The 26175-nt window shown below is 37.6% G+C and overlaps 1 protein-coding gene across 3 annotated transcripts; it reads left to right on the top strand.

Annotated features, from left to right (window-relative positions):
• The first annotated feature begins 23 nt into the window (after positions 1 to 23).
• Positions 24 to 25224, top strand: LOC5568451 (major facilitator superfamily domain-containing protein 12). 3 transcript variants are annotated; one of them, XM_021850774.1, is made up of 5 exons: positions 24 to 278; positions 23164 to 23992; positions 24073 to 24386; positions 24446 to 24910; positions 24972 to 25224. In XM_021850774.1, exons 2-5 carry the CDS (start codon positions 23261 to 23263, stop codon positions 25114 to 25116), a joined length of 1656 nt encoding a protein of 551 aa, XP_021706466.1. In that variant the 5' UTR covers positions 24 to 278; positions 23164 to 23260; the 3' UTR covers positions 25117 to 25224. The 3 variants fall into 3 exon arrangements, with proteins under 3 accessions (XP_021706466.1, XP_001652284.1, XP_021706467.1); XM_001652234.2 differs by lacking the exon at positions 24 to 278 and adding an exon at positions 8851 to 9485; XM_021850775.1 differs by lacking the exon at positions 24 to 278 and adding an exon at positions 9573 to 9692.
• Positions 25225 to 26175: the final 951 nt, after the last annotated feature.

The following is a 26175-nucleotide window of genomic DNA, read 5'->3' as shown; positions in this document are numbered from 1 at the left end:
ATACGTTCGAAGCACTGTGCGACCCAGTCCTAGACTTCGTGCCTTTCTTTGAACAAAGAACTCAGTAACTCGACCGATTTTGGTGCTCTGCGGCATTTGCATGGCAATCTGCGTGCACTTGAATCACTTCCACTTGCTTGGGCTTGGGAAGCCTACTTCGCTGCGCCGGCAAGAGAGTATCCAGTTACGCGCGTAGAAAAATCCGAACCCATAGCAGCGTAACGTCGTCTCGCATAGCTACGCAACGCGACGCACCGGATCAGACTTCAGTCAGTCAGGTGAGTGTAGTTGGGCGAAGTACATAAGGTATAAGGTAAGCTAAGGTACTCCTCGCTCTGAATGATGGACGTATCGAACTCACACTGGTTCAAAACCCGAAAAACGTGCGTTTTTCAGTTTTCGATGAGCAAACGTGATTTTATGAAAGTGTTTCTGAAGATTTTTTTTTCATTTGCTTTGTGGAAGGTGCGAAGTTATTCCTGACATAAACCATGAAGACTTGAACTCAGTGCTGTAAATATTCGACCGCGTAAATTTCGTTTCACTTCAATGGTCAGCAGACAAACTTGATGGCTTGTTCGGTGGTATCCAGATTTTTGCATATTCAGAATCTACGTTAAAAAAAATGAACTAGAATCCAGATTTCAAAGTTTCCCACGACCTGGAACTATTTTTAATAACGTTTGAAGTTAGTGTGGAAATCACGTTCGAATCACCCCTCGGGAAATTTTACTTCGGGTCGAGCTGTCATTATGTCATTGTCAAATGTCATTGAGACGAAGGATTGAAATCTCTTTTGATCTTTTATAATATGAAAATTAAGATATTGAAGGGCAATGAAATTGTGTTCTACTTAAAAAATATACTCTCTCGATCATGCTACAAAAAACCGTGAGTTTTTCATAATTTTTCTACGCTCATTCATAACCGCCGCCTCTCACACATCACGAGCGGTTGAGTGACCTTTTTTTTTAATTTCTTTATTAGTATCATTCCAAAGATTACATTCATTTCTTATATCTAGGAGTTCTGTGTTATTAGATAACACTATCATCCTAATTTGGTAAAACAAATTTAAGATTTTATTAACATTTTGTTAACAGCATATTACATTTCATTTGCCGTAGCAGTTCAGATTTTTTACAGGTGAGTTGATTTCACCTGCTTATAAGAGAAAAAAAACGCTTTGAATATATTTAACCTAACTTAACCTAAACATATAACGCATTAATCGTGGCAATAGAAGATTGTAACGATTTTTGCCTGAAATTATTAATTATTTTATTTAACATTTGTTCCAATGTTTCAACATTGGATATTCTATGTAACTCATTGGTACCATACCAGGGAGGAAGCTTCAGAATCATTTTCAAAATTTTATTTTGAATTCTCTGCAGAGCTTTCTTTCTGGTATTACAACAGCTAGTCCATATTGGTACAGAATACAACATGGCTGGCCTGAACATTTGTTTGAATATCAAAAGCTTGTTCTTAAGACAAAGTTTTGATTTTCTATTAATAAGGGGATAGAGATATTTTACATATTTATTACATTTGGCATTACATTCATTGGAACCCCTCTCATCGTGACAACATGTCTACTTGAAGGTTTCAAATAAAGAGCTTTTGGTTTATGTGGGAATATTATTAGTTGAGTTTTGGAAGCATTTGGAGAAATCTTCCATTTTTGCAAGTATGAAGAATAAATATCCAAACTTTTTTGCCTTCGACTACAGATGACACGCAGGCTTCGTCCTTTGGCGGAGAGGCCTGTGTCATCCGCAAACAAGGATTTTTGACATCCCTGAGGTAACTCAGGTAAGTCAGATGTGAAAATATTGTATAATATTGGTCCCAAAATGCTGCCTTGAGGAACACCAGCTCTTACAGGAAGTCTTTCAGATCTGGAGTTCTGATAATTAACCTGAAGAGTACGATTTGACAGATAACTTTGAATTATTCTAACAATGTATGTTGGAAAATTAAAGTTTTTTAATTTCGCAGTCAAACCTTCATGCCAAACACTGTCGAATGCTTTTTCTATGTCTAGAAGAGCAAGACCAGTAGAATAGCCTTCAGATTTGTTGGAACGGATCAAATTTGTTACACGTAAAAGTTCAAGAGTAGTCGAATGTCCATGGCGGAAACCGAACTGTTCAATGGCAAAAATTGAATTTTCGTTGATGTGGGCGACCATTCTGTTCAAAATAACCTTTTTAAAAAGTTTACTGATGGAGGGGTTGAGTGAACATCGAGAAACACAAAAACAGTCGAATGAATGTCATCTGACGCGACGACATTTTCGTAAATCATAATTTTTGTTATACGGAATGTAACACACACATACAGTGAAAGCAGGGTATTTCGAAAAAGAATACGAAATTATTACGGAATGGTTTCAGCAGCATCTAAATTAGTTATCGGGCGATCATTTTCTGTATTTTGATGATGACGAATTATTTATTGAAGCTATGCAGCCATTTATTATTATTATTATCTTTATTGACGAGACTTTCAGCAATTTAATACAGAAATATCTGAGAAATTTATTGTTGAAATTTTTAAAACCATATTTCTTTCAAAATTCCAGATGGAATAAGCAAATAAAAATTCTAAGCGAAACTATAAAAACTATAAATTATATGAAAGAAAAGTTTTCATAAGAAAAATCTCCTTCAGAAGTTCTACCAAACATTATTAACATCTAAATCTCTATAAAAATAAGTCAATTATTACTTTTCAAATTTTGTAAAATTTCAAATACAGTTAGACGCTACCACCCACTTCATGGCCACCGAAATCTCTCAGCTATCGTCTAATCGTGAAATTCGGTAGGTACTAAGCCCATAGTATGTACAAACCACAAACAAAAACCAGCTTTATCCTTTTAAAATCTGCTGAGAAACTGCCGTGGGATAAAAGTGCCGCCTGACTATTTTCATTTGAACTTCTGGATTCTTCAGTATTCTACTAGCAATTTCTGTAAGAATTCCGCACAATTTAACAGAATCTTATCCCAAAGAGTTGTAAGATATTCTAAAAAGTATTTCCATGAAACTTCTTTTTCATGTTACAGTTATTATATGATTCTATCAAGAAATGTTGGAAAAATTTATTATAATATTTGAATGAATACAGATAAAAAATTCTTGAAATATTTCCGGTAAAATAATTTAAGGAGTACATTGTGGAATTCCTAAAGATAAAATGTGATATGATTCATGATAGAATATTTCTTAGCATGCTCTTGGTGAGATTTATAAGAACAATTCACGTAAAATTTCGGTAAAAAATTATGGAAAATAAAGCAAAAGTGATTGTTGATCTATTTGAGGAATTCCAAGTGAAAGTGCAATTAATGCTTCATTGAATTAATTCCAGGAGAAACGAAAACTTGTTAGTGGTTAATGAGATATCCTCGAAATTTGCATAAAAATTGTGGATTTAAGTCTCGCCGGCTGTATCATTGTTCTTTTTTTTTCATTTCATATTCAAAATGCTGAAAATATCTGGGGGCCTGTAGGATTCTGTGGGGACCGACCCACCCTGTAACCAACTCTTTTGAAGCCACCTTCTTTCTAAAATTACGTTTAGACAACGGAAAGTAAAAACGCATATGTGTCAATATATAAAGATATTCGGTAATACAATCCGCATATATTTTTTTAAAAGAAAGACACGGAAACCGTCTTCAGCCATTTAGCTGCACAGACTGTAACTTAACACTAGACAACGGACAAGCATGCTCCAGTCAGTGGCACAGCCGAGAAACATTCCTGACGAAAAGTTTTAATAGGTGAAGCGAAAATCGAACCCACACCCCATGACACGATTCGCCTAACTACCTGACAACACTAACCGCACGGCCACGAAGCCTACGATTTTGATTAATTAACTCGCGCGTGGAAAAGATGGAAATATTAGTGGAATTATGCTGAAAATCCACGTGCTAAGGTGGGACTAATACCCATGCCTCTTATATGCTAGGCGAGCGCTTTGACCAACAAACTAAGCTGTTGAGCCACTTTATGGCCCAATAACTCAGAAGGTTGGGGTTCTAGCACGAAACTTGTAAACTTCAGAGCCCAAAACAAGATGTGACAACTGGCTTCTTTTTAGTTTTCTCATAATCATTTTTGAACTTTGTGTTGCCAGAAATATGTTGCGCATCCAAGAAAACTGAAAAGGAAAGCATAGCACAGAAGATGCCGATGTTAACGTACAAAAATCATCCCTGACAATGCTGTTTTGTGAACCAATCAGCAGTTGATCCGATTCGATCCAAAAATGAGGTAGAAATTGTCAAGGTCTCTGTCTCAGTTCTAAAATACTGGGTCATCAAATCGACACTGATCCTTTAAAAGGGCCTAACTGATATGAGCGATTTCTCTTTATCAATCCTCTCTCTCCCTAATACCTTTGTCAAATTAAATAAATCTGTGATCTTTTTGTTCATCAAGCAAGATATAGTGATTCTTTATCCTACAGCACGATGAATACAGATAAACCCTTATGAAAAATCAATGTTGAAGTGGCTAAGTTAGTTGGTCAAAGCACCCAAGAAACATTACAAGCTGAATCCAGGTTTTTACGAACGCTAATGGCTGCCGCAAAAAGGCTATCTTTCTGGTAGGGTTTAGTCCAGAGCGTTAATGATTAACGGGTTGCAATGATTGATTAAGTGATTAATGATTAAATTCAAGTTTATCATGATTAATGATTATGTTTAATGATTATATTTTTTGAAGTCATGTTTAATGATTGTGATTGATGATCAAGCTAAAGTATGTTTAATGATTATGATTAATGACTAAATTTCATTTTTAGATGATTAGTGAATATGATTAATGATTAAACTCAGTATGGTTTGTGATTATGATTAACCCTTACGTGAATGATGTCAAATTTGATCAAAATTTTCAATTTCAAAATAATAAGTTTAAAATTATCATTTATCGTATTTCTATTGAGAACGTCGCGACCCATTGTGAGCCTGCACTATACAAATCTCGTCCAGCACGTCGTTGGCGAGTAGTATGTGGTGTTTCTATACCTAATAATTGATGCACTCTCGGCTTAGGCATTCAACAGTAGAAACCGTTGTGCCCATGAGTCCTCTCGTGGTGTAGGGGTAACGTGCCCTATCTAGTGAACAGGGAATCGTGAGTTCTATTCGCGAGTACTGGAGTAGCCCCCTTAAGATTCAGTAGCCACTTTCATATCGAGTCCCAAAAGTTATTAATGATTTATCAAGCCTCATTGTTTTGCAGACCGAGTATAAAGAAGGATGGTTCAATAGCGGAGCGTTCAGAGTATTTGAAAGTTGATGATTGAACGAAAAATCATGCTGAGAATTATTTGATTCTGATTTTTCTTAATCATAAGTGTACCAATAATTTTTCAAGAGTGTGATGCATTCGTTGCATACTTAAAGGTGTTTAGGGCATCTCATGTCATTTAATAATTGTTTTTTATGATTAATCTTTGATTAATCATTAATCATCCATTAACTAATGATTAAATATCCGAAAAGGTGCACAAAACGACTCAAAGTATGCAAGCAATGGGTTATACACTAAGACTAGATAATAATGATGATATTACTTAACGCACAATCCTACATACAAATCTTTTGAACTTCGTTATGTGAAATTAATCACAATTTTTAATCACAAATCGTTATTAATTGCTCTGGTCCAAGAGCCAGTATCCTGGAGGAAGTGGCTAATATATTGGCATTTTGTAGCGTAGCTTGCGACACATTCATGAATTATCAAGGTTTAAGTGGATGTTATTGATGCACTTGAACATATGCCGGGGTGTTAAGGTTTGTTGATTTCCCGGGGAAAGTATTCAAAATATTGGTAAAAAAAACTAGTCGGAATTCAACACAACTTCATTAAAGAAAGAAGAGTGTAGAAAAAATCATTAGTGAGGCGAGCAAACTCTGGTAAACTCTAATATGCTGTTGATCTTGTGATTATTGTTATAATAAGTTATATGGTATTTGTTCGCCTTTCTAGTGTTTTTTAGTATTTTTTTTGTTAAGTGGAGTGTTAAAATTCAGTTAGTTGCTTATTCATACTCCAATAATTCTTCCGAAGTGACAGTGAAGCATTATATTGATAGTTTTAAAACCTAGCTTTTCATCTCAAACTTCATGAATTTTGCTAACCAAGCCATTGATTTAATTCTCAATTATTAAAGTATAAGATATCAAATTTTTCGGAAGAAATGTTAGGGGTATCCAGTTGTTTATATTATCTGAATCTACGTTAAAGTTTGAACAAGAACCCAAAGCTTCACAATTGTCCGTGCCCTGGAACTATTTCAATAATACGTATGAAAATCTCTTTTGAATCAACCCCCCTCCCCCCAAAATTAAACTTCGAGGCGATTTAATAATTTCTAATATCAATCTTAAGATATTGAGGCGCAATAAAATTGTGATATACTTAGAAAAATGTGATCTTTCGAACAAGCTACAAAACACTGCAAATATTTCATCACTAAACAACCCCATTCTTGGAGAAATGTTGAGTTAAATCAGTTTGAACTTTGATTGGAATTTTCTAACGAGATCTTTACTGCCCATAAAAGCATAACTGTCCCATATGGATTTTCGAACCAACACATTTTTTCGTCACAACATCCATGTTTTAATATATACTTTACAATGCATATAAAAATTAACACACTTTGTTTGAAAATATTGTGGAAATTTATGAAGTTGGTGTAGTCCCATATTGAAAAATAAAGGCATAAGAGTCTATATATGAACTTTCAACCTAAATAGCAGCTGCAAAACGTGAACTGTGATCATGTTTATATTTTCTGCTGATCAATAGGAGCAAAATGAGTCATCTGGGCGGTTCTGTTCAATTAATATGGTATGCCTAAATTCACTAGTAAATTATGCACATTTTTATGAGAAGACAAAGTTCAAACTTTGAGCACAATGCCTACTTTTTCCACAGTCAGTTATGCCTTTATGGGCAGTTTATGAGAAACTGGAAAAATATTTTTTCAAACAATGTTTTAAAAGAATTTTCGCCCTTCCTTGATCTGATTTCAGTAAAAACGGTTTGAGATTAAAAATTTACTGTAAAGAAGTTCAAAAGATTTTTATATCAGATTTATTGCTAACCAAAGGAAAAATTGAAATAATCCGTTTGTAGCATACTTCAAGGCGTTTAGTGCATGCTTCAAGGCGTTTAGTGCATACTTCCAGGCATTAAGCTTTTGAATGATCAGCCATTAATAAAGATTATTAATAAGAACGATGATTAAATGGCATATCACTAAGGCACCTTCCATAAACCACGTCATGCTCGAAGGGGATGGGGGAAGGGCAGGTTCATGCGGTACGACTCAAACAAAATTTTGAAAAATCTCATACAAAAAGCATTACGGAGACGGGAGAGCTTTCCCCGGGGTTTAAAAATTTTAATTTTTAGCGCTATGTATGCACGTATGCAACGAATGAGCCATAAACATGAAAATGAACTACTTTACTTATTATTGAAGAGGATAATTCAAAGATTAACTTATCGCTCTACTACATTCAGTGGATATCTTCAGGCGTTGTAGGATTTCAAACATTGAACGTGAGCAAAAACAGCAAGGATCAACTGACAGAAATATTAACTACTAGGGGAAAAGGACTAATTTCCAATCTCGAAAATTTTGTGCAATTTTTGCGGATTTTCATCCAAAGTAGTGCTTGATCGAAATTTGATGATCTGCGCCTATAAGCAGCAATCCTTCATGTAGAAAGGTACCACTCACATGCGTCCAACCGGGTCTTCGGATTCGGATCAAATACAACTGAGAAAATGCACCGTCGTAGATGAAGGAAATATTTAATGGTCTTTTTTAGTCTTATGGTAACGTCCGCGAATATAGAGCAAAGCCATGCTGTACTTGGTTCCTTGGGCATAAGCTATCATTGTTCTTGTCACACGATATAAGAAATGCAAAATTTGTTTATACATTAGAAGGCAATGTTGTAAAATTTGTCGAATTTTGTTCAATGATTGATTAAATGTTTGATTTATGATTAAGATTATGATTACTGAATAAAACTGGCGATCTTTATGATTATGATTAATGATTGATGATTAAAACATAATATTGCAATGATTATGATTAGCGATTAATTATTAACTCTTGATTTTTTGTGGTTAATGATTAACATTTTTGATTAATCATAATCATTAATCATTAATCATGATTAAATTTATGATTAATCATTAACGCTTTGGTTTAGTCGATATGAAGTTTAGCTTGGGTCCGTTCCCAAGCCAAACGTCAAAGGGATCGTTCAAATATTACGTAACGCAACGGGGGGAGGGAGGGGGTCATACATTGTGTTACGGTCCATACAAAAATTTAAAATTTTCCATACAAAAGCTGTTACGTGGGAGAGGGAGGGGGTCTAAAATTGGAAAATTTTGCGTTACGTAATATTTGAATGAACCCAAATCGACTGATCCCTACCAGAAAATGAGCCTGTTTGCGGCAGCCATTAGCGCTTTTAAAAAGCTGGATAATAGCTTATTCAGCTGAAGTACGCTTAAGAGTCATTTTTTTAATTCTTATTCAGCAAAAATTGCAAAAATTTAACTTGCTGGGCACACAACAGAGTCGTGGGTTGAAGTCCCACCTGATCACGTGAATTGTTAAAATAATTTCACTAATATTTTTTTTGACTAGGCGCAATATGTTAATTAATTTAAAAAAAAAATAAGTTCCGAACCAGTGCGCATACCCAGTCGCTGCGGTCAGGCGAGGGGGAAGTTGTAAAAGTACTCCACAATTTTCGTGGGGCACATTCACTTTTTGCGGGATCTCAGCCCCGCAGTTCGCTTCCAGCGCTCGTTCAAGAAGGGTGTGATTCGGTATCCAGTCTCGGTCGGTTCAGAAGAGTGTGTTCGGTTGTTTGGTTGGGGGTTTCCGCGTGTGTATTATAGCTACTGAATCATCAGTGTAGGGGGATACACAACTACAGCTAAGCGAAACGTTCGAGCCAAATAGTATCCATCCGAAACATGTGCGGAGATGGGAGGATTGTGCTGTTTGAGATATACACATAAGCAATAATCGTGATAAGAATCCAGCTCTGGGGCAGTGACGTTTCGCTGGGTGGCTTGTAAATATGCAAACAATCGTTTGCTAGCTCGTTTGGCCCCATACAAACCAATGAGTGATTAGACACCCAAACTTTAAGTGTCAATAACGCATTCGAGATATCGTCTCTGTAAGCCGAAGTGAAATCGCGAACACAACAAAGCGCGGAATCGAATCCGGTCGTCATCGAGCAGGAATTTGCGATCGTAGCAATCGAGGAATTCAGCACAGCATCACGAACCTAAGCAAGGGATCTAAGTAGTCGAGGCGCAATTAACTGCCGACTCGGCCATCAGCGGGATAAATGATGTACACGTGTCATTCGGATTACCATAGAGAGCAAGTTTAGTGCAAAGGTGAGCTAATCGAGCAGGAATCAAACATCTAAAACTGGTTATTTTTCGTGCAAACACCTTTCGCATCCAAGCGTGTAACGCGAATTCTGGGCAAGTTTTGGTCGTCTTCTATGCCGATTGGTATTACTGATAAAGTCGTGTGTGGCAATGCTACATTAGTGCATACGAGTCAAATCAAACAGTGCCGATCAACACACCTGCGGAAAGGTAACAGCAACAATCGCAACATCGACAAGATATGTGAGACCAAGTTCAAAGCACGCTATGAAATTATGCAATTTATGTATTCTTTGCAAAGGGCCGGCTGCAATGCTGAAGCATTACGCATGGTACCTATCTTAGATAAAAATCTACGCTAAACGTTCGTTCATACATAACTTCAGAAACGTTCATCCGATTTGTACCGGGTCTACTTCGTATGGTTATTTATTTATTTATTATTTGTTATTCGTGATAGTTTTGGTTTCCCATAAATTTCGTTTTATACTAGGGGCCTTCACAAGCCGAGTTGTTAGAGTCCGCGACTACAAAGCAAAGCCATGCTGAAGGTGTCTGGGTTCGATTCCCGGTCGGTCCAGCATCTTTTCGTAATGGAAATTTACTTGACTTCCCTGGACATAAAGTATCATCGTACCTGCCACACGATATACGAATGCGAAAATGGCAATTCAGGCAAAGAAAGCTCTCAATTAAGAGGAAAATAACCATTATCGTTTTACAAATTTTCGAAACCAGTTTTTTGCTCAAAATTGAAACAATGTTCAAGAAAATTTATCATTCCATTGTATTTGCTACCTGTAATGCAATGATATGTTTTCATGCCGATTCCTTTGAGTTAGAACGAAAAAAATGGATTTCAAATCTTAATGATTCTTGATGATTGAATGATGGATTCTTGAGCATTAATAACTGTGGAAGTGCTCTTAGAACACTACGCCGAGTAGCCGGCTCTGTCCCTGCGGGGACGTTCTGTCCTTTCAATCTTTTGTCTTTCGACCTTTTGTCATAGATTCCAATCACATATTAGTCTTTGACCGACTGAACAACTTTGCCGAAGACACCATTTTGCTAAAAAATATAGATCCTGAGATATATGTGTAATTTTTTTTTACAAAACGGGATCAAGTGTACTCTTTTCAGTTATTACTGACGATAGTCGACAAATTAAATAAATAACCTAGTGAAGAAACTAAATCGACCTTTTTCCCATGATAACAAAGATAATTCTCGAAAACTTATTCATATAGACTCAAGTCAAAAAAGTGTACAAACTTACTTTATAGATCCTACGTGTTTAGCAGACGAAATTCTACACGTTTCGCTCTGAAATAACTCGATTATTCTCTTTTAGAACGTTTAATTTTCGGATTTACAAAACGACGAAAGTAAGATTTTCAACTTTCGCAACCTAACCACTACTTTCGCCGCCCGCTGTATGGCTTAGCTTAGCTTAGCTTAGACTGACTACACATATCAATGGTTGCTATTCCGTGATTGACCGAAGTCAGTGAAAATGCACAAAGAATCAACTAGAAGTTCGGCTGGGATTGGCCATAATCTTCTTCAGTGTGCATAATTCAGTGCCTCTATTTATACAGGGTCAATAACGGCGCCGGCCACGTCCTTGCAGTCAGGTGGGATTGGGGGAAGGAATGTTAGTGTGTAACCTTTGCTTTTTGGAGACCGTGTTTGCCTCTGCATCTCCACAAAGGTTACTGGGAGGGATGTTTGTTAATGGGGAGGATCGTTGGGTCATAGGATTCACTTTGATAAGCGATTAGACCATGATAAAAAATGATTTGTGAGATATATACATGCTTATACGTAAATATAATATTTTCATTTGATATGAACAATTTCTATGTAGAGGAAAATTATGCCGACACTTGAGGTGACGAACCATTCAAAGTTTGTTGAACAAATACCTAAATGTAACATTCCTACAGCTGTCAGGACGAAAGCAAGTGTTATTATATTTTACTCATTTGAAAAGGAACAAAAAACTCGATTGGTTGGGACATCATAGTACACTCTTATTCTTATGCCGACACTTACAGTGGCGAACCATCCAAAGTTTGTTGAATAAAGTGAACCTTTCGCAAGTCTACACTTGTAGTGTCGAACCATTCAAAGTTTTTTTAATTACAAAAATAAAGGTATATAAGAGGTGTTCTGAAAAAAAAAATGTTAAACATAAATAAACCATGAATCAGAGTTTGTGTCGACACTCACAGTGACGAACCATCCATAGTTTGTTGAAAAATCATATTTACATCCCACCATTGTAACGATTGAATGTGCAGTCATACATATTTTATAGATTAGAAATAGTAGCATGAAACGAGCTCACCAATTGATCCGTTATCCTTGACTGAGCAGCCACAATCCACTTTCGACTTCACTCGTTTGCTCGGCTATAAAAAACCACTCAGGAAAAAAAATAAGCGCGTGACCCAAAAAGAATAAAAAAAACTGTTCGGGCTTTCTTGACGCACTGCCCAGGAGCAAGCGTCAAGGTCGAAGGATCAAACAGAACTAACCGATCGCGGCACTTTTTCAGTTACTCCAACCGAACTCACCGATCACGCCACTTTTTCACTTACGAGACCGACGCGCGACATGTTTGATCCTGCCCTCGTCGCTCGTCCCGGCGTGTCAAGGTCGAAAGATCAAACAGAACTCTACTTTCGCCGCCCCGCTGTATGGAGAGACAAAGTGACTTAACCACGAATCAAAACAAAACACTACTTGAGCCGATTTTACACTGGTAGAAAAACGTCAAAAGTAACTGTGTGAAACGGCTTATCATTTTGTTATAATTATTTTTGTTGAAAATAATAGAAACTACCTAGTTTTTGAACGCGTTCTGATTGTATGCAAAATTTGAGCGATGTACACGGCGAAAAAATGTTAAAAAGGTGATTCATTTTAAAACAGTTTTAGAAGACAGGTTGTGATTCTTCTCAATTAGTTTTCTCAAAACCGTATGAAAGTTACTTACGTCGATTTGAAAAAGTAATCGAGAATTCACCAATTTTCGACAAAAACAAAAACGATCAGCGAAAAATAACTATAAAAAAATATACGTTCGTTACCTCACTCAACACAGTAAATGATAAAACTAACTACTGATATACAATCAACTTACTATTAATTTTCAATTAAAAAAATCAAAATCACTTTGTTTCAAACAATTTAATCTTTATGAAACAACTTTTTCTCGTTTTGGTAATGCAATTTTTCAAGCTATGGGAATGAAAATATTTCACTGTGAAGTGTAGTATTGATAATAATGAACTATTAAATCAATCAAGTTTCTAAATTTCATAATGTTTCAATAAGTCATTGAAAAAAGAAATCAAAGACAATGCTTGAGGTTCTTTTTAGGTCCACGTTTCATCTTTCTCAGTTCTTCTGGTTTCTTCACAAACGCATATTGTTCTACATTTGCTTAAGAATATTAAGGCTAAGCACAATTGATTCTTTTTTTTGCACGGGGGATGTGTACCGTGTAAAAAACCGTGCAAAAAATCCGTGTTATTTCGAGAAACTGTGCAAAAAAGCCATGTAAAAAAACGTGCAAAAACAGAATCGGGTGTACTAAGGAAAGATTTTTTTCAACAAACATCATTTGAAAGACTAAATTAGCTTAGCTTAGCTTAGCTTAGCTTAGACTGACTACACATATCAATGGTTGCTATTCCGTGATTGACCGAAGTCAGTGAAAAGATCAAACAGAACTAACCGATCGCGGCACTTTTCACTTACTCTAACCGAACTTACCGATCACGCCACTTTTTCACTTACTAGACCGACGCGCGACATGTTTGATCCTGCCCTCGTCGCTCGCCCCCGCAGGAGCAAGTGTCAAGGTCGAAGGATCAAACAGAACTCAACATCATTTGAAATACTATAATATTACAAAAAGTCGAACGACTTTCGGTACAGTAAATGTTATTTAAAAAATATTGATTGAAAAAAGAAACTAAGAAAGTATGAAAGCATATTAAAGAATTGGTTAGAAAAATAAGAGTTATATTTCGTAAAACCTATGATGAAAAGTTAAGAATAGTGTCTCCCTGAAAAACTTAATTTATGTACTTTTTTTACGGAGTTGAAAAAATGTTCTCCTTTCAGTGAGAGCAAATATGGTAATCCTAACTGAGACAGAGCCGACAACTCAGCGTAGTGTTCTAAGAGCACTTCCACAGCTTATTTTTCAAAAGTTCTCAAAACCAAAAATTCGTATGCTCTTATGAATTTGAATCAAATTAAAAGAGAAACCTCAAAGTTTGATCTTACTTACTTGATACTTGATGGGCTACAATCCGCTACGTTGAATCTACGCCGAATGGATAATTCTTCTCCACTGGGCTCGGTCCTGAGCCAATCGCTTCCAGTCGCCCTGAACGTTAAGTGCCCTTAAGTCCTCTTCAACTGCAAAAAGCCAACGTGTGCGCGGCCTACCACGAAGCCGACGGCCTCGTCCGGGTTCTCTACTGAATATTATTTTTGCTTGTCGTTCTTCCGGCATTCGTACCACGTGACCAGCCCAACGCAGCCTGCCGTGTTTTATGAGCTTGATAATATCCACTTCTTTATATACTTGGTACAACTCATGATTCATGCGACGCCGCCAGATGCCATTTTCTTGTTTACCGCCGAGTATTGTTCGCAGTTTGATCTAAAAATATCATATACACTCTCGTGCAGGCCCGGATTTGGGGGGGTGCCAAGGGGACAAATGCCCCGGGCCCCCCGAGGAACCAAGATGAAGAACAAAAATTTTTTTTCAATATTTTTTTTTAGACATTTGTATATATTCAAATGTTTAAGGCAACTTTCCAATATTGAAGTAAATTGTTTTTCTTTACCTAATATATTACAAGAAAACATGTAAAGCCAAAATCTTCAATTATTCTCTAATTGGCTTTTAAGTAATATTGGAATTAAAAATGCGCTCAATGTTTTTTCATGATATTAAAAAATACGGCTAAACCTGTGAAGAACTGTGCAATTAAAAGAATTTATTGGGTTCCTATCAGAACATTAAAATTTGAACATATTTGCATTTCAGAAACTTGAAGTGTAAGGGAAATTCTTTTGTGACGTGATAGTCAGTATTTTAAAATATAAATGTTCTATTTTGTATGCCATAGTTGATAAAATTATCTTTGAATTTTGTATAGGCTTAGCTTTGTTCCAGCAATGGCTTAGCTTTGAATATAATCCATGGAATATACAGCTGAAAAGACTATTACTAAAACAAACTCAAACAAACCTTTGAGGAACTCGCGTGCTGGCGAGTCACAAATAAAGCACCTTAGCTTAACCATTATTTTGTGGCCGTTTATTGATATGCCATGCTTCAGCACATCGATCAACTCGTCGACGAACTGATTCAGGAAATCATCAAGACTCGTAGGTTTGGTTTGACCATGAAAAATAGCAATAGTCATCGGAGCAATTTCCGGCATTTCTGTAATGTTAAACAGTATGGGCCAAAATTGCAATTTGCTGCTTTTGAAGAGAGGGATTCCGTCAATATTTATGTTTATCGAGATATTCAAAGACTGATCTGTGCATCTGTGTGTAAAAAATAAGGTTATACATATGTGTGTCTAGTAAAATAAAACTATGTATTCTTACCGAAAAAAATCTCTTAGGCATTGTTTGATACCTTTGTACCAAAACTGTCCACCCGCAATTTCAACGATTTCAGAAGATGCTTTCCTCGTTGTTTTTAGTAAAGTTCTTGCAGATCGTGGCAGTCTTTTCATATTTGTTTTTCTCCTTATTATTTCCATTATCAAATTTACAGACTCATGTGATTGATTAGTTTTTAGAGCCCAATATCTAATGCACTCACTCAAATCCATTTGATCTAGTGTATCACTATAATCATCTTTATGAAATGATGAATATGAACCATCAAAAGAATCGTCATCGCTTGCTGAGACTTCGTCAATTTCATCATATTCGTCTGCAAGGCTATCATCTTGTAGATATGTCGGTACTTGGAATTCTGTAACTCTCTGAGTCGGAACCATCGGAGCATCTTTTGATGAAGTAGGTTGTTGTTGTTCTATAAATCAACCAATATTTATAAATAAAACTTATTGAAATATTTTTTTTTATTATTACCTGGCTGAGCATTCACTTGGTTTTCCTTTTCCCATTTGGCCAATACCTTTTTACGATGATAGTAAAATCAGCCATTTTTCTTAATTGCTTTAGAAAAATCCATTTATTTCCGTAATTAATGAAGCTTACAAATTGATCTTCAAATGTAAATACTACTTTTAATTGACAATTTTTAGTTTATGACATAAACTTTACATGTACCTTGGTGTCAAATAAAAGTTCCGTTTAGGCTAAACAGAACTTTCATGCTGATTAAAAGAAAAGTTAGTACTATAAACGAACTTTAAATAAGTAGTTCAAAACAAGTTCGATTTTATTTTTTTATGAACTTCATAGTTGTTTGGGGTTGAAACAGGTTACTTATTTTGAACTTCGAAGATTCTTACGAACCTTCCTTGTACTTTAATAAGAATATAGTTTAACTTAAACTTCTTTTGTCATGTCACTCAGCAAGAAAGTTTCAACTAAACTAGATTTGAACCTAATATAAACTTCTGAGTTTCCGTATAAAGTAAAATACGAACTTTTGGTTGCTTGGGAGTACTGACAAGAAAAAAAGTACATAAAGGCCGATGTTCATACAAAAGGTTCAAGTTTAGGGAACTGTATAACAGCTTCTAACGCACCGATTGACCTAAAATTTGCATTACAATAACTTGAAATTCAATTCATGGGAAATTAATCAAATTCCATGTTAAGTTTGAAAACATGCCAAAAAATTTAACTTGGATTTTTTTGGAATGTAAATATTTAGAAGTAGGCATGCTGCTGCAATTTTTTTTTCACTTAGATGAAATGCAGATTTTGTAGAAGATTATACTTGTCGTAAATTGTTTGTTTTCAAAATATCTTAGTATGTATCAAAATTTGGACATTTGTGTCAAAATGGGCGATTTTCAAAAACTTTTTTCCATACAATTTGATGATTTATTCACAGATCTAATTTAACGATATTTCCAACATGCAGTTCAAATTTTAGGTGATGCGGTTTGTTAGAAGCTATGTACTTTATTCTTGCCAGTACTGTAAATAGTATTCTTTTCTACCGGAGACAAACTGAAAACTTGTAGTAAATAGAGCCAAAAGGAGCTTTGAAGAAGGACAGCTTTGTGGATTTTCAGCAAATTTTCACTCCATACAAATCATACAGAAGCCAAACAACGAGCCAGTCTTCAACGAATTGTTATTTTTTTCCCATTAGACAAAAAAATTACCTAAGAACACTATTGGAAAGCTTGAAAACAGTTGAATTTTTTAATGTACGTAGCTCACAACCCACTTTGCATTTGGGCCCTTTGGAACTTTGGGACCGACAATTTCGTTCAAAACTCAAATTCAATACGTTGGTTTGTGGAATCCCAAAACGTGCTGAATTTTGTATAAAAGGGCCCCCTTTATGAGATCTGACCCGGGCCCTCCGAAGCCCTAATCCGGCACTGTTCCCGTGCATAAGTTTTGGTTCACCCCTTAAAAAACATACAAAAGTGTTCAGTCCATATCTCTGGAATTACACGTCCAATTGAAACTCTCTAAGCCGCATTCGAAAGGCAAAAAGTTATTCTTACTTCGTATGTAGTTTTCCAAAAACATTTTTTGAGTTTTGTATACTAAATTTTTACCTAAAATTGTGATACTTTTCAAAAAACACTAAAAAACATAGCTAATTTTCTCAGCATTGGATCGACCAAAATTTTAAAACAAAGTGTCATATAGATTTGCAGCAAAAGTTTTTAAAAAACTTTTCGATATTCGTTATAGAATTTTAGTATAATCAAATTCCTCAAGGAATATTAAAGGGTGGCCCCGGAACAAATTTCTTGAAAATTAGTCAAATAATATTGTGGGACTTATTCATACTTTCAAATCGAATTCCTCCTTCGAACTCTTTATTATCCCAATTGATTCCGGAATATGTTACAAGATTTAAAAATGTTACTTAATCTGTCAAAAGTTCATTATTCCTTCGCAATTCCTCAAACAAAAAAAAAACATTGATTCTGTCTAATCTAACTTGCTGAAAGTTCTACTAAAAAATTTCCCAAAAAATTATCACAAATTCTTCCGCAAGTTTCATCAAAAGTATTTTAAAAGAGGTTCCAAAATACATCACAAATTGCGTCAAAAATTCTTTGTTTTTTTAGGTTTTACTTCAATCCCCGGATTATTCTAGAATTGAAAAAAATCCAAATGTTTTTGGAAATTCAGAGGAAATTTCTTGAAAAACCCGAATAAATATTTTACTTCTGAAATTAGAATAGCGGTGAAAGAATCTGTAAAGAACCATGTAGCAAAATATCTGGGAAGAGGGAAAGAATTTACCAAGATATTATTAATGAAATTTGTATTGATCTTCCTTAAAACACTCCTCTATAAATAATTTCACCAATTGGACGGTGTTCAGATAGACCGGATTAGATGATATTTTGGCCCTTTTAAAGATGAGTCAAGGAGCTCATCAATTTTGATCTTTTTGGAACGATTTTGATACAGATGTGTTATGAAATTGATAAGTTCCAACATTACAGCAAACAAGACAAATATTTTGTTATTCTAATTGATCAAAGTACGTTTTCCTGAAATCATTTAAAAATACTAGGTCCAGTCTGTCTAAACTCCGACCAATTATTGTCAGAATCCATACTCTTGGTTTGAATTTTTGTACGTTACGAAAGCGGGATTTTTAGAGGCTTTCTGGCAGAATTCTAGAAAACCAGATGTCAAGGAAGAATGTATATTTCAGGATAATTTCTAAAGAAGATGCCGATGGCACTTCTTGAGAAATTTATTTTATTTGTAAATTCATTAGAGAGATTTTGACTATCCTGAAATGTGCCTCTAACGAAAAGATTATAAATAAACTTTCATTGTACCGTTGCCCATCTATCGTTCTACCTGCTACAACATTTTGGTGTTTTTCCTACCTGCTCATTACGCTTCGAACAAAAATCTTTCTTTACTCCAAAATGCAACAGTTTGAAGAATCTAAAAATAGGTAAATGATGGAGTTTTAAAAAATTAAAGAACTTTTATACGTATGGTTCTTGGTTTCTGAAAGTCCATTAGGAATTTCTCAACAAATATTTAAATTAATGCAGAAGTTTAAATTCACTAAAATTTTACATTGCGAAGTTTACCAAAATACATCTTCGATTATGTTTTTAAAAAAATACCAGCAATATTTTTGCGTTAAACTTCTACAGTACCGTCGTTAGAATGGGTGAGAATGGGTCAAAAAAGGATATGTACGATTTATTTATTGAATAACTTTCGCAATTTAACTTCAATAAACTTCAAATTTGGTGTGTACGTACTTTGATGGTACTTTAACAACTGTGCAAAAAATATAGAAAAATATGTATTCAACGATTATAGCAAAAAATTGAAGAGCTATGAGAAAAAATATGTAAACTCATTTATCGTCAAGTTTACACAAATTTTCTTGTTTTCCCCCTCAAATTTGGGCTTATTCTACGAGTGGCGTGAGGTGACAATTGTCGGTCTCGTATAGCGAGGTGACAATTCTCGACTCGAGTGAAGTGACTCTCCATTTGATTTGCACGGCGAGTCACTTCACTCGAGTCGAGAATTGTCACCTCGCTATACGACACCGATCATTGGGGAAAAATATTTCTTTGAAAATCTTACACGAGTTGAAACATAGTTTTTCCGGCTTTTCTTTACAAATTTTCTCAACGGTGGAAAATTTTGGGGAAAACTGTTTACAGTTAACATTTTTTTCTTTCCTTAGAAAATTTGCTTTAATTTTCATAAAAAAAAACTTTGTTTCTACGATGCTTCTTTCTTGAGCTATGATTTTTCAAATAAAAGGCTCAAAATGGCACAATTGCACATATTTTACAAAATTGGCCATAACTCAAAAACGAAAAAAACCATTTCAAAAATTTCAGCGATTAAAGCTTATGAAATTACCTTCTCAAAAAAATGTTTTTGAAAATTTTCCACGAGCATAGTTTTTCCGCCTTTTTTTACGAATTTTCTCAACGGTGTCACCTTACGCCACTCGTAGAATTAACCCAATTGTCTTGAAATCATCCCCATTGCCATAAAGCCTATTTAGTTTGCCCAAAGGTTTACAAAAACAGTGCTTATTTTAAACCTTCGCAAATAGTTAAATTTCGGTGCGACATTCCACGATCAATACATTCAAGGCAGATTTTGACGTCATGATCCCGGTATTTCAGCAATCCAACTCATTTGTACTTCCGTGATAATGTTTCTATAATATGAAAACACTAATAAATACCTAATTAAATTTAAAAAAAAATCCATTCGATACAATAGGGCGTCTGTAGTAGTGATAGAGGCAACAGTAACGGGCTGAGAAATAAAAATCGCTAAAAAATAACGCGATTTTTTCATATTTGAAAGCTATTCTATTCTCATTTCATTTATTTAGTTAACATCTGAACAGATAACACTGAATCAACAATTTCACGCCACAATACTCGGTTCGTGACCGCATCTCCCCATCCTCAGTTCTGCCCCACGCTCGCCAAATCTATACGCACTTGATCCACCCACCTAGCTCGCTGCGCTCCACGCCTTCTTGTACCAACCGGATCCGACGTGAACACCATCTTTGCAGGGTTTCTGTCCGGCATTCTTGCAACATGACCTGCCCATCGTATCCTTCCAGCTTTGGCCACCTTCTCGATACTGAGTTCGCCGTAGAATCAAAGCTCAAGGCTCATCCTTCGCCGCCACACACTTCCAAAGATCGTCGTAAGCACCCGACGTTCGAAGACTCCAAGTGCATGCAAGTCCTCCTCGAGCATCGTCCACGTTTCATGCCCGTAGAGGACTACCGGCCTCACGAGCGTTTTGTACATGATACATTTGGTGCGTGTGTGAATCTTTTTTGACCGCAGCTTCTTGTGGAGGCCATAGTAGGCCCGACTTCCACTGATGATGCGCCTCCGTATTTCACGGCTAACGTTATTCTCAGCCGTCAGCAAGGAGCCAAGGTAGACGAACTCGTCGACCACCTCGAACGTATCCCCGTCTATCGTAACACTGCTACCTAGGCGAGCCCTGTCACGCTCGGCCCCACCAGCTAACATGTACTTTGTCTTGGCCGCATTCACCACCAGTCCAACCTTTACTGCCTCGCGTTTCAGGCGGGTGTACAGGTCTGCCATCTTTTCAAATGTTCGGCCGACAATGTCCATATCATCCGCGAAGCAAACAAATTGACTGGATCTCGTAAAGATCGTACCCCGGCTGTTGAGCCCGGCTCTCCGCATAACACATTCTAGCGCAATATTGAACAACAGGCACGAAAGTCCATCACCTTGTCGTAGTCCCCGGCGGGATCCAAACGAACTATAATGTTCGCCTGAAACCTTCACACAACTTTGCACACCTTCCATCGTCGGTCTTATCAGTCTCGTGAGCTTCCCAGGAAAGCTGTTCTCGTCCATGATTTTCCATAGCTCTACGCAGTCGATACTCGAAAATTCTCACAATCTAACTTGTCGCCTTTCTTATAGATGGGACATATCACCCCTTCCTTCCACTCCTCCGGTAGCTGTTGTTTCCCAGATTGTGCCTATCAGCCGGTGCAAACAAACGGCCAGCCTCTCCGGGCCCATCTTTATGAGTACCGACAAAGGCATTTCCTCCGTTGTCCCGGCCTCCATTGCCTGTGCTCTCAGCGCCATTCAGGTGCTCGTCGAAGTGCTGCTTCCACCTTTCGATCACCTCACGCTCGTCCGTCAAAATGCTCCCATCCTTATCCCTGCACATATCGGCTCGCGACACGAAGCCGTTGCGGGATGCGTTGAGCTTCTGATAGAACTTCCGCGTTTCTTGAGACCGGCACAACTGTTCTATCTCCTCGCACTCCGTGTCCTCCAGGCGGCGTTTTTTCTCCCGAAAGAGGCGGGTCTGCTGTTGCCGTTTTTGTCTATAACTCCGGGGCACCTGGAACTTACTATAGAGTAGTCAAGGCAGCCGGTGTTGCTAGAAATGCTTCGGAAAGCATATCCTTTGAAAATCATTAAGTTTGATGCCCATATTGATATGGTTCCAGATATGTTCCTAATTGACCACTTCCTCCAGGGCACCTGGAACCTTACATGATTGAAAATACATACATGACTGACCATGTTTTCCGGAATCAGTTTTACGGAAATGGTCATATTTCTGAAGATTTCCAGCCAATCTTAATGCGTCCGGCGGCATTCAACTTCTTATTGATTCTAGCTTCTATGAAAATTGTAAACATCTAGGGGTCATGCACAAATTACGTCACGCTTCGAGGGGGGAAGGGGGTCAAGCCAAACGTGACAAGCCATACAAAAATTTCAGAGAACTCATACAAAAAACGTGACAAAGGGGGGAGGGGGTCAAAAAAGTTAAAATTTAGCGTGACATAATTTGTGTACCATCCCCTATCTAACTTTACACCGCACAAAAATACAAGCGTTTTCGGTTAATGACATTTGGACATGACCTCAGAAAATCCGGAACATCTCCGGTGTCCAGTGGCCAATATGCATAGCCAAACAAGTTCCTGAAACTGGACCAAATTTGCCGTCGACTGCATCCAGATGCATCCAATTCCATCCATTTTCCATATAGTTTTAAGCATTTAAACTTAGGCAAAATTTTGCCTACCTTAATTTGTTTGCCTGTAGGGTAAGTGTTCCCTTAGTTGTGGGTGTTCCTATAGTTGCGGTAGTACCGTTTTCAATGATTTTATCATATTAGCCACCGAACCGACACTGCCAATCGACGTATTGGCTTGAAATACACGGAATAGTTGAAAAGAGCATTCAAATTCCTTCAAAACTGATGAAATACCACTAAAATTGTTAAAACTTTTTTACTTGTACCAATAGTTGCGGTAAAGTGTTCCTATAGTGGAGGATCTCATAAGAAAACAACGGATACCGCAACTATAGGAACACAAATTAAAAATATACCGCAACTAAAGGAACAGTGTGCCAATAGTGGAGGTATTGTTTTTCACTGAAATGCCGTGGATTACTGCGATGAATTCATTTTTCTCATTAAGTCAATGGTTGTTACTTCCCGTTACAACATTAAGGCGAAGTAGGCCGTCATTGCAATTTGTACGCGTCGTTGATGATTGTTGCTAACTCATCTCACGATTTCGAATCAAAGAAAATCAGTTAGTTTCGCACTGACACAGCTGAAAAAGTATCAGCATACTTTATGCATGTAAGCGCGTACTGTGAAACTTTTTCAAGTCAATATAAACTATCAAGACTGAGTTTTATCACTTTGAAATACAAGCTGAAAAGTCATCATTGATGCCAAAACGAATGACGGGCTACTTAGCCTTAAGATGTACATTAATTGCGCTTCTTGAATTTAGGCGGTTAAATGAAGTTCAATCGTGCTAAGTACCTCTACTATTGGTACATCTACCCTATGTGTTATTCTACGCAAACATTACTTTTATAATAGCTTTCTTTTCTCCTAATACACTAGTAGCTCCGTCTGACGGTAACTTGGTTACTAATTCTTATTTTTTATGTCATTTCAGCTTCTCTAAGGTCCGCCGCCTGTAATCCGGAATCTCCGTCCATCAGCACACCAAATGCTAGCAAACCATTCCAATTGCAGTATATTAATTTTAGAAAATGACCGAAAACTCCACGCTAGTCAGTAAGAAGAAACCTGTACAGAATGGAACCGGTGCCAATCACAGTTACGGTGCAACCGACGAGATAGTCTCAGACACAACCACCGGTGTTGACTCGCCCAACGGTGGACCTCCTCCAGCAGCCGATCAACCAACGCAAATGGAAAGACGCTCAACCTTGAGGATAGTGGAGAAGATTGGCTTCGGCCTGGGCCACGTGTACAATGATCTCTGCGCGGGCGTTTGGTTCAGCTATACGCTGCTGTTCATGCAAGGTGCCCTTGGAATGCCAGCAGCCGAAGCTGGAGCCCTGGTTATGCTGGGGCAGGTCGGTGACGCCATAGCCACACCGATTGTAGGCTTCCTCACCGACAAGTACGGTACCAAGCGGCAATGGCACATTGCCGGAACGTTCATCGTGTTCCTGACCTTCCCAATGATCTTCTCGCTGTGTCCCTGGTGTGACGTGGCACCACACTGGTGGGAAATCATGTACTTCATCATTGTGATACTGTTGTTCCAGTTCGGATGGCCCATCGTGCAAATCACCCATCTTGCCATGATTCCGGAACTATCACGGTCACAGAAAGATCGCTCGGATCTGACGGCCGTCCGATATTCGGTGTCCATCATTTCCAACGTGGTGGTTTACATCGTCACATGGGCTGTGCTCCGAAGTCGTACGAGTGCAGACAACCAGATTGGGCCCAGCGATGCCTATCGATTTCGTGTATGTTCACTTTTTAGGGTTCTCACTCTCCAGGCACGCAAGAATGCGCACACTAATTTAGTTCGTTTCTCTTGAAACAGGATATCTCATTAATACTAACCCTGGTGGGGGTTTCCATGTCCGTCCTTTTCAACTTTTCGCTCACATTCAGTGGTTACGAACATAGAAGGCACACCGCCCTGCAGCATAATGTCATCAAAGAAGGAAAAAAAAGTTCCGAGCCGGACCCAGAAAAGCAGTCCCTTCTGGACGGTACCGACGAGACGAAGACAGAGGGTGTGGCCGGATCGTCGACGGCTAATGGCACCGTACGTAGTGGTGAAGAAGATGTTGTGTTGCGGCATCCGAAAAAGAATTTCTTCAAATCCCCACTGTTGTATCAGAATGCTTTACTGTAGGTAGCTTGTAGGATGCATTTACAAATGGCAATCAAAACTCTCTGTTTTGTTTTAGCTACGTCTTCTCGCGTCTCTTCATGACGACCTCTCTAGTCTATATGCCCCTCTGGCTGGATGAGCGATCCTTTCAACCAGATCCGGTGCAGAACAATGCCAGCGTGGAGCACTTGGCCACAGTTCCGTTGGTATCATTCCTGGCCTCGTTCATTGCGTCTCTGGTGCTCAAGTATACCAACAAGTACGTTGGCAACAGTTTGATCTACCTGGTTGGATCCGCCATCAGCGTAGGGGTGTGCACGTGGATTGCATTGAGTTCCAGTGCGGCCACTTTCAGCACATTCGAACTTCTCGTCATTGCATCGCTTTTCGGTGCGGGCAGTTCCATCACCATGATCAGCAGCCTGTGCATCACGGCGGACATGATCGGCAAGCATGCCGACCAGGGTGGCTTCATCTACTCGGCTGTCACGTTCACCGATAAGCTCATCACCGGCATCGTAGTGGTCATCATTGAGTCTATGTACGTTACAGACAAATTTTATCACGTCCGTTGGCATTAATCGCTTATCGTTTGATTGCAGGAAATGCACCGACAGGAACGACTGTCCCGATTACTACCGAAGTGTGCTGGCCTATGCATGCGGAACAGCTGCCGGACTGGGCTGCCTAACTCTGGCAACACTAGTTTGTACCAAGCCGAGAAGCAGGCGGCAGCAAAGGCGATAGCGTAATTTATATATAAAAGATTCGTATTTAAAATGATCGATAAGAAACAATGTATGATATTTTAGCTAACAAATAAATGAACATTCCAAAAATTTTAAAGTTTAAAAATCAGAAACGTTTTCGTATTATCAGCTCGCTCTGATTGTGAGTGTAGATTTTAAAACTATCTAAGAGGTAAGCGCCAGACAGAGTCTGCTAGCTACTGGGTAATCAAGGGCTTTTGCGACACAAAAAAGTAAGAGGTTGTTTCCGAGATACGACCGCCAAGTTGACGTTGGATAACGTTAGCTTCTTTTATTTCCTGGTTTGAGATCGTCACGAACTTATGAAAGATTTGTACTGTTAAAAACCTAATCAATTTTCACACTATTTGTTGTATGTTAATTATGACTTATTAATTATGGACATTGTGTGTTATTATTTGCTTGGTTCAGTTAACACTGCAACACCGATAGAATTGGACGATGGAAGAAGAAGCATGAGCGGAAACTCTTGCTCTCCAAACAAATATTCCAGTTGAACGTTAGGTCCACAAATGATTCACTAAGATTGATTGCTTTAGTTCGGGTTCCAGTTTTAGGTTGAGGTACTTCTCCATGAAGTCCGCGAACTCCATGTTATTTTGTTTGCTCATATCGATGTTGAAGTTGCCTGTCACGATGATTGGCATGGTCTCCTTTTGATACTCGAAGTTCCACGCCATAAAGAACTTCTTCTGCTTCGACGTGGTATCCGGGAAAATGTGCCTCTACATCTACCAGTAGTGCCCGACAATTCATTATAGTGATCTCGGCAGCGCATATATCACCATAATCATCTAACAAGCCCAGCTATACATCATAACAGGTGCAAATATTGATGCAACCTGCAGGGAATCAACGGTGTTTGTGGTAACTATTCTTGAATTGTGTTAAAGAGTGTTTCTTTCTATGAAAATAATGTAAAATTTTAAAATCATGTACGGTGTAGTATTGACAAACATCCATAAACTTCTAGTTCTAAACAAGGATTTGATCATGGTATCAAACCTGAAAGTTTGTAAGGATGCTTAAAATATAT

The sequence above is a fragment of the Aedes aegypti genome, chromosome 3 (assembly GCF_002204515.2).
Source record: "Aedes aegypti strain LVP_AGWG chromosome 3, AaegL5.0 Primary Assembly, whole genome shotgun sequence".
Taxonomy (NCBI): Eukaryota; Metazoa; Arthropoda; class Insecta; order Diptera; family Culicidae; genus Aedes; species Aedes aegypti.
The sequence above is the reverse complement of the archived record's forward strand: the minus strand, read 5'-3'. Positions and strand labels throughout refer to the sequence as shown.

Bases quoted from the DNA above. Each gene is read 5' to 3' on its own strand.
- LOC5568451 (XM_021850774.1), top strand. From the start codon at position 23,261: ATGACCGAAAACTCCACGCTAGTCAGTAAGAAGAAACCTGTACAGAAT. The intron at 23,993-24,072 runs GTATGTTCACTT...CTCTTGAAACAG, and splicing joins GCGATGCCTATCGATTTCGT to GATATCTCATTAATACTAAC. The intron at 24,387-24,445 runs GTAGGTAGCTTG...GTTTTGTTTTAG, and splicing joins TTGTATCAGAATGCTTTACT to CTACGTCTTCTCGCGTCTCT.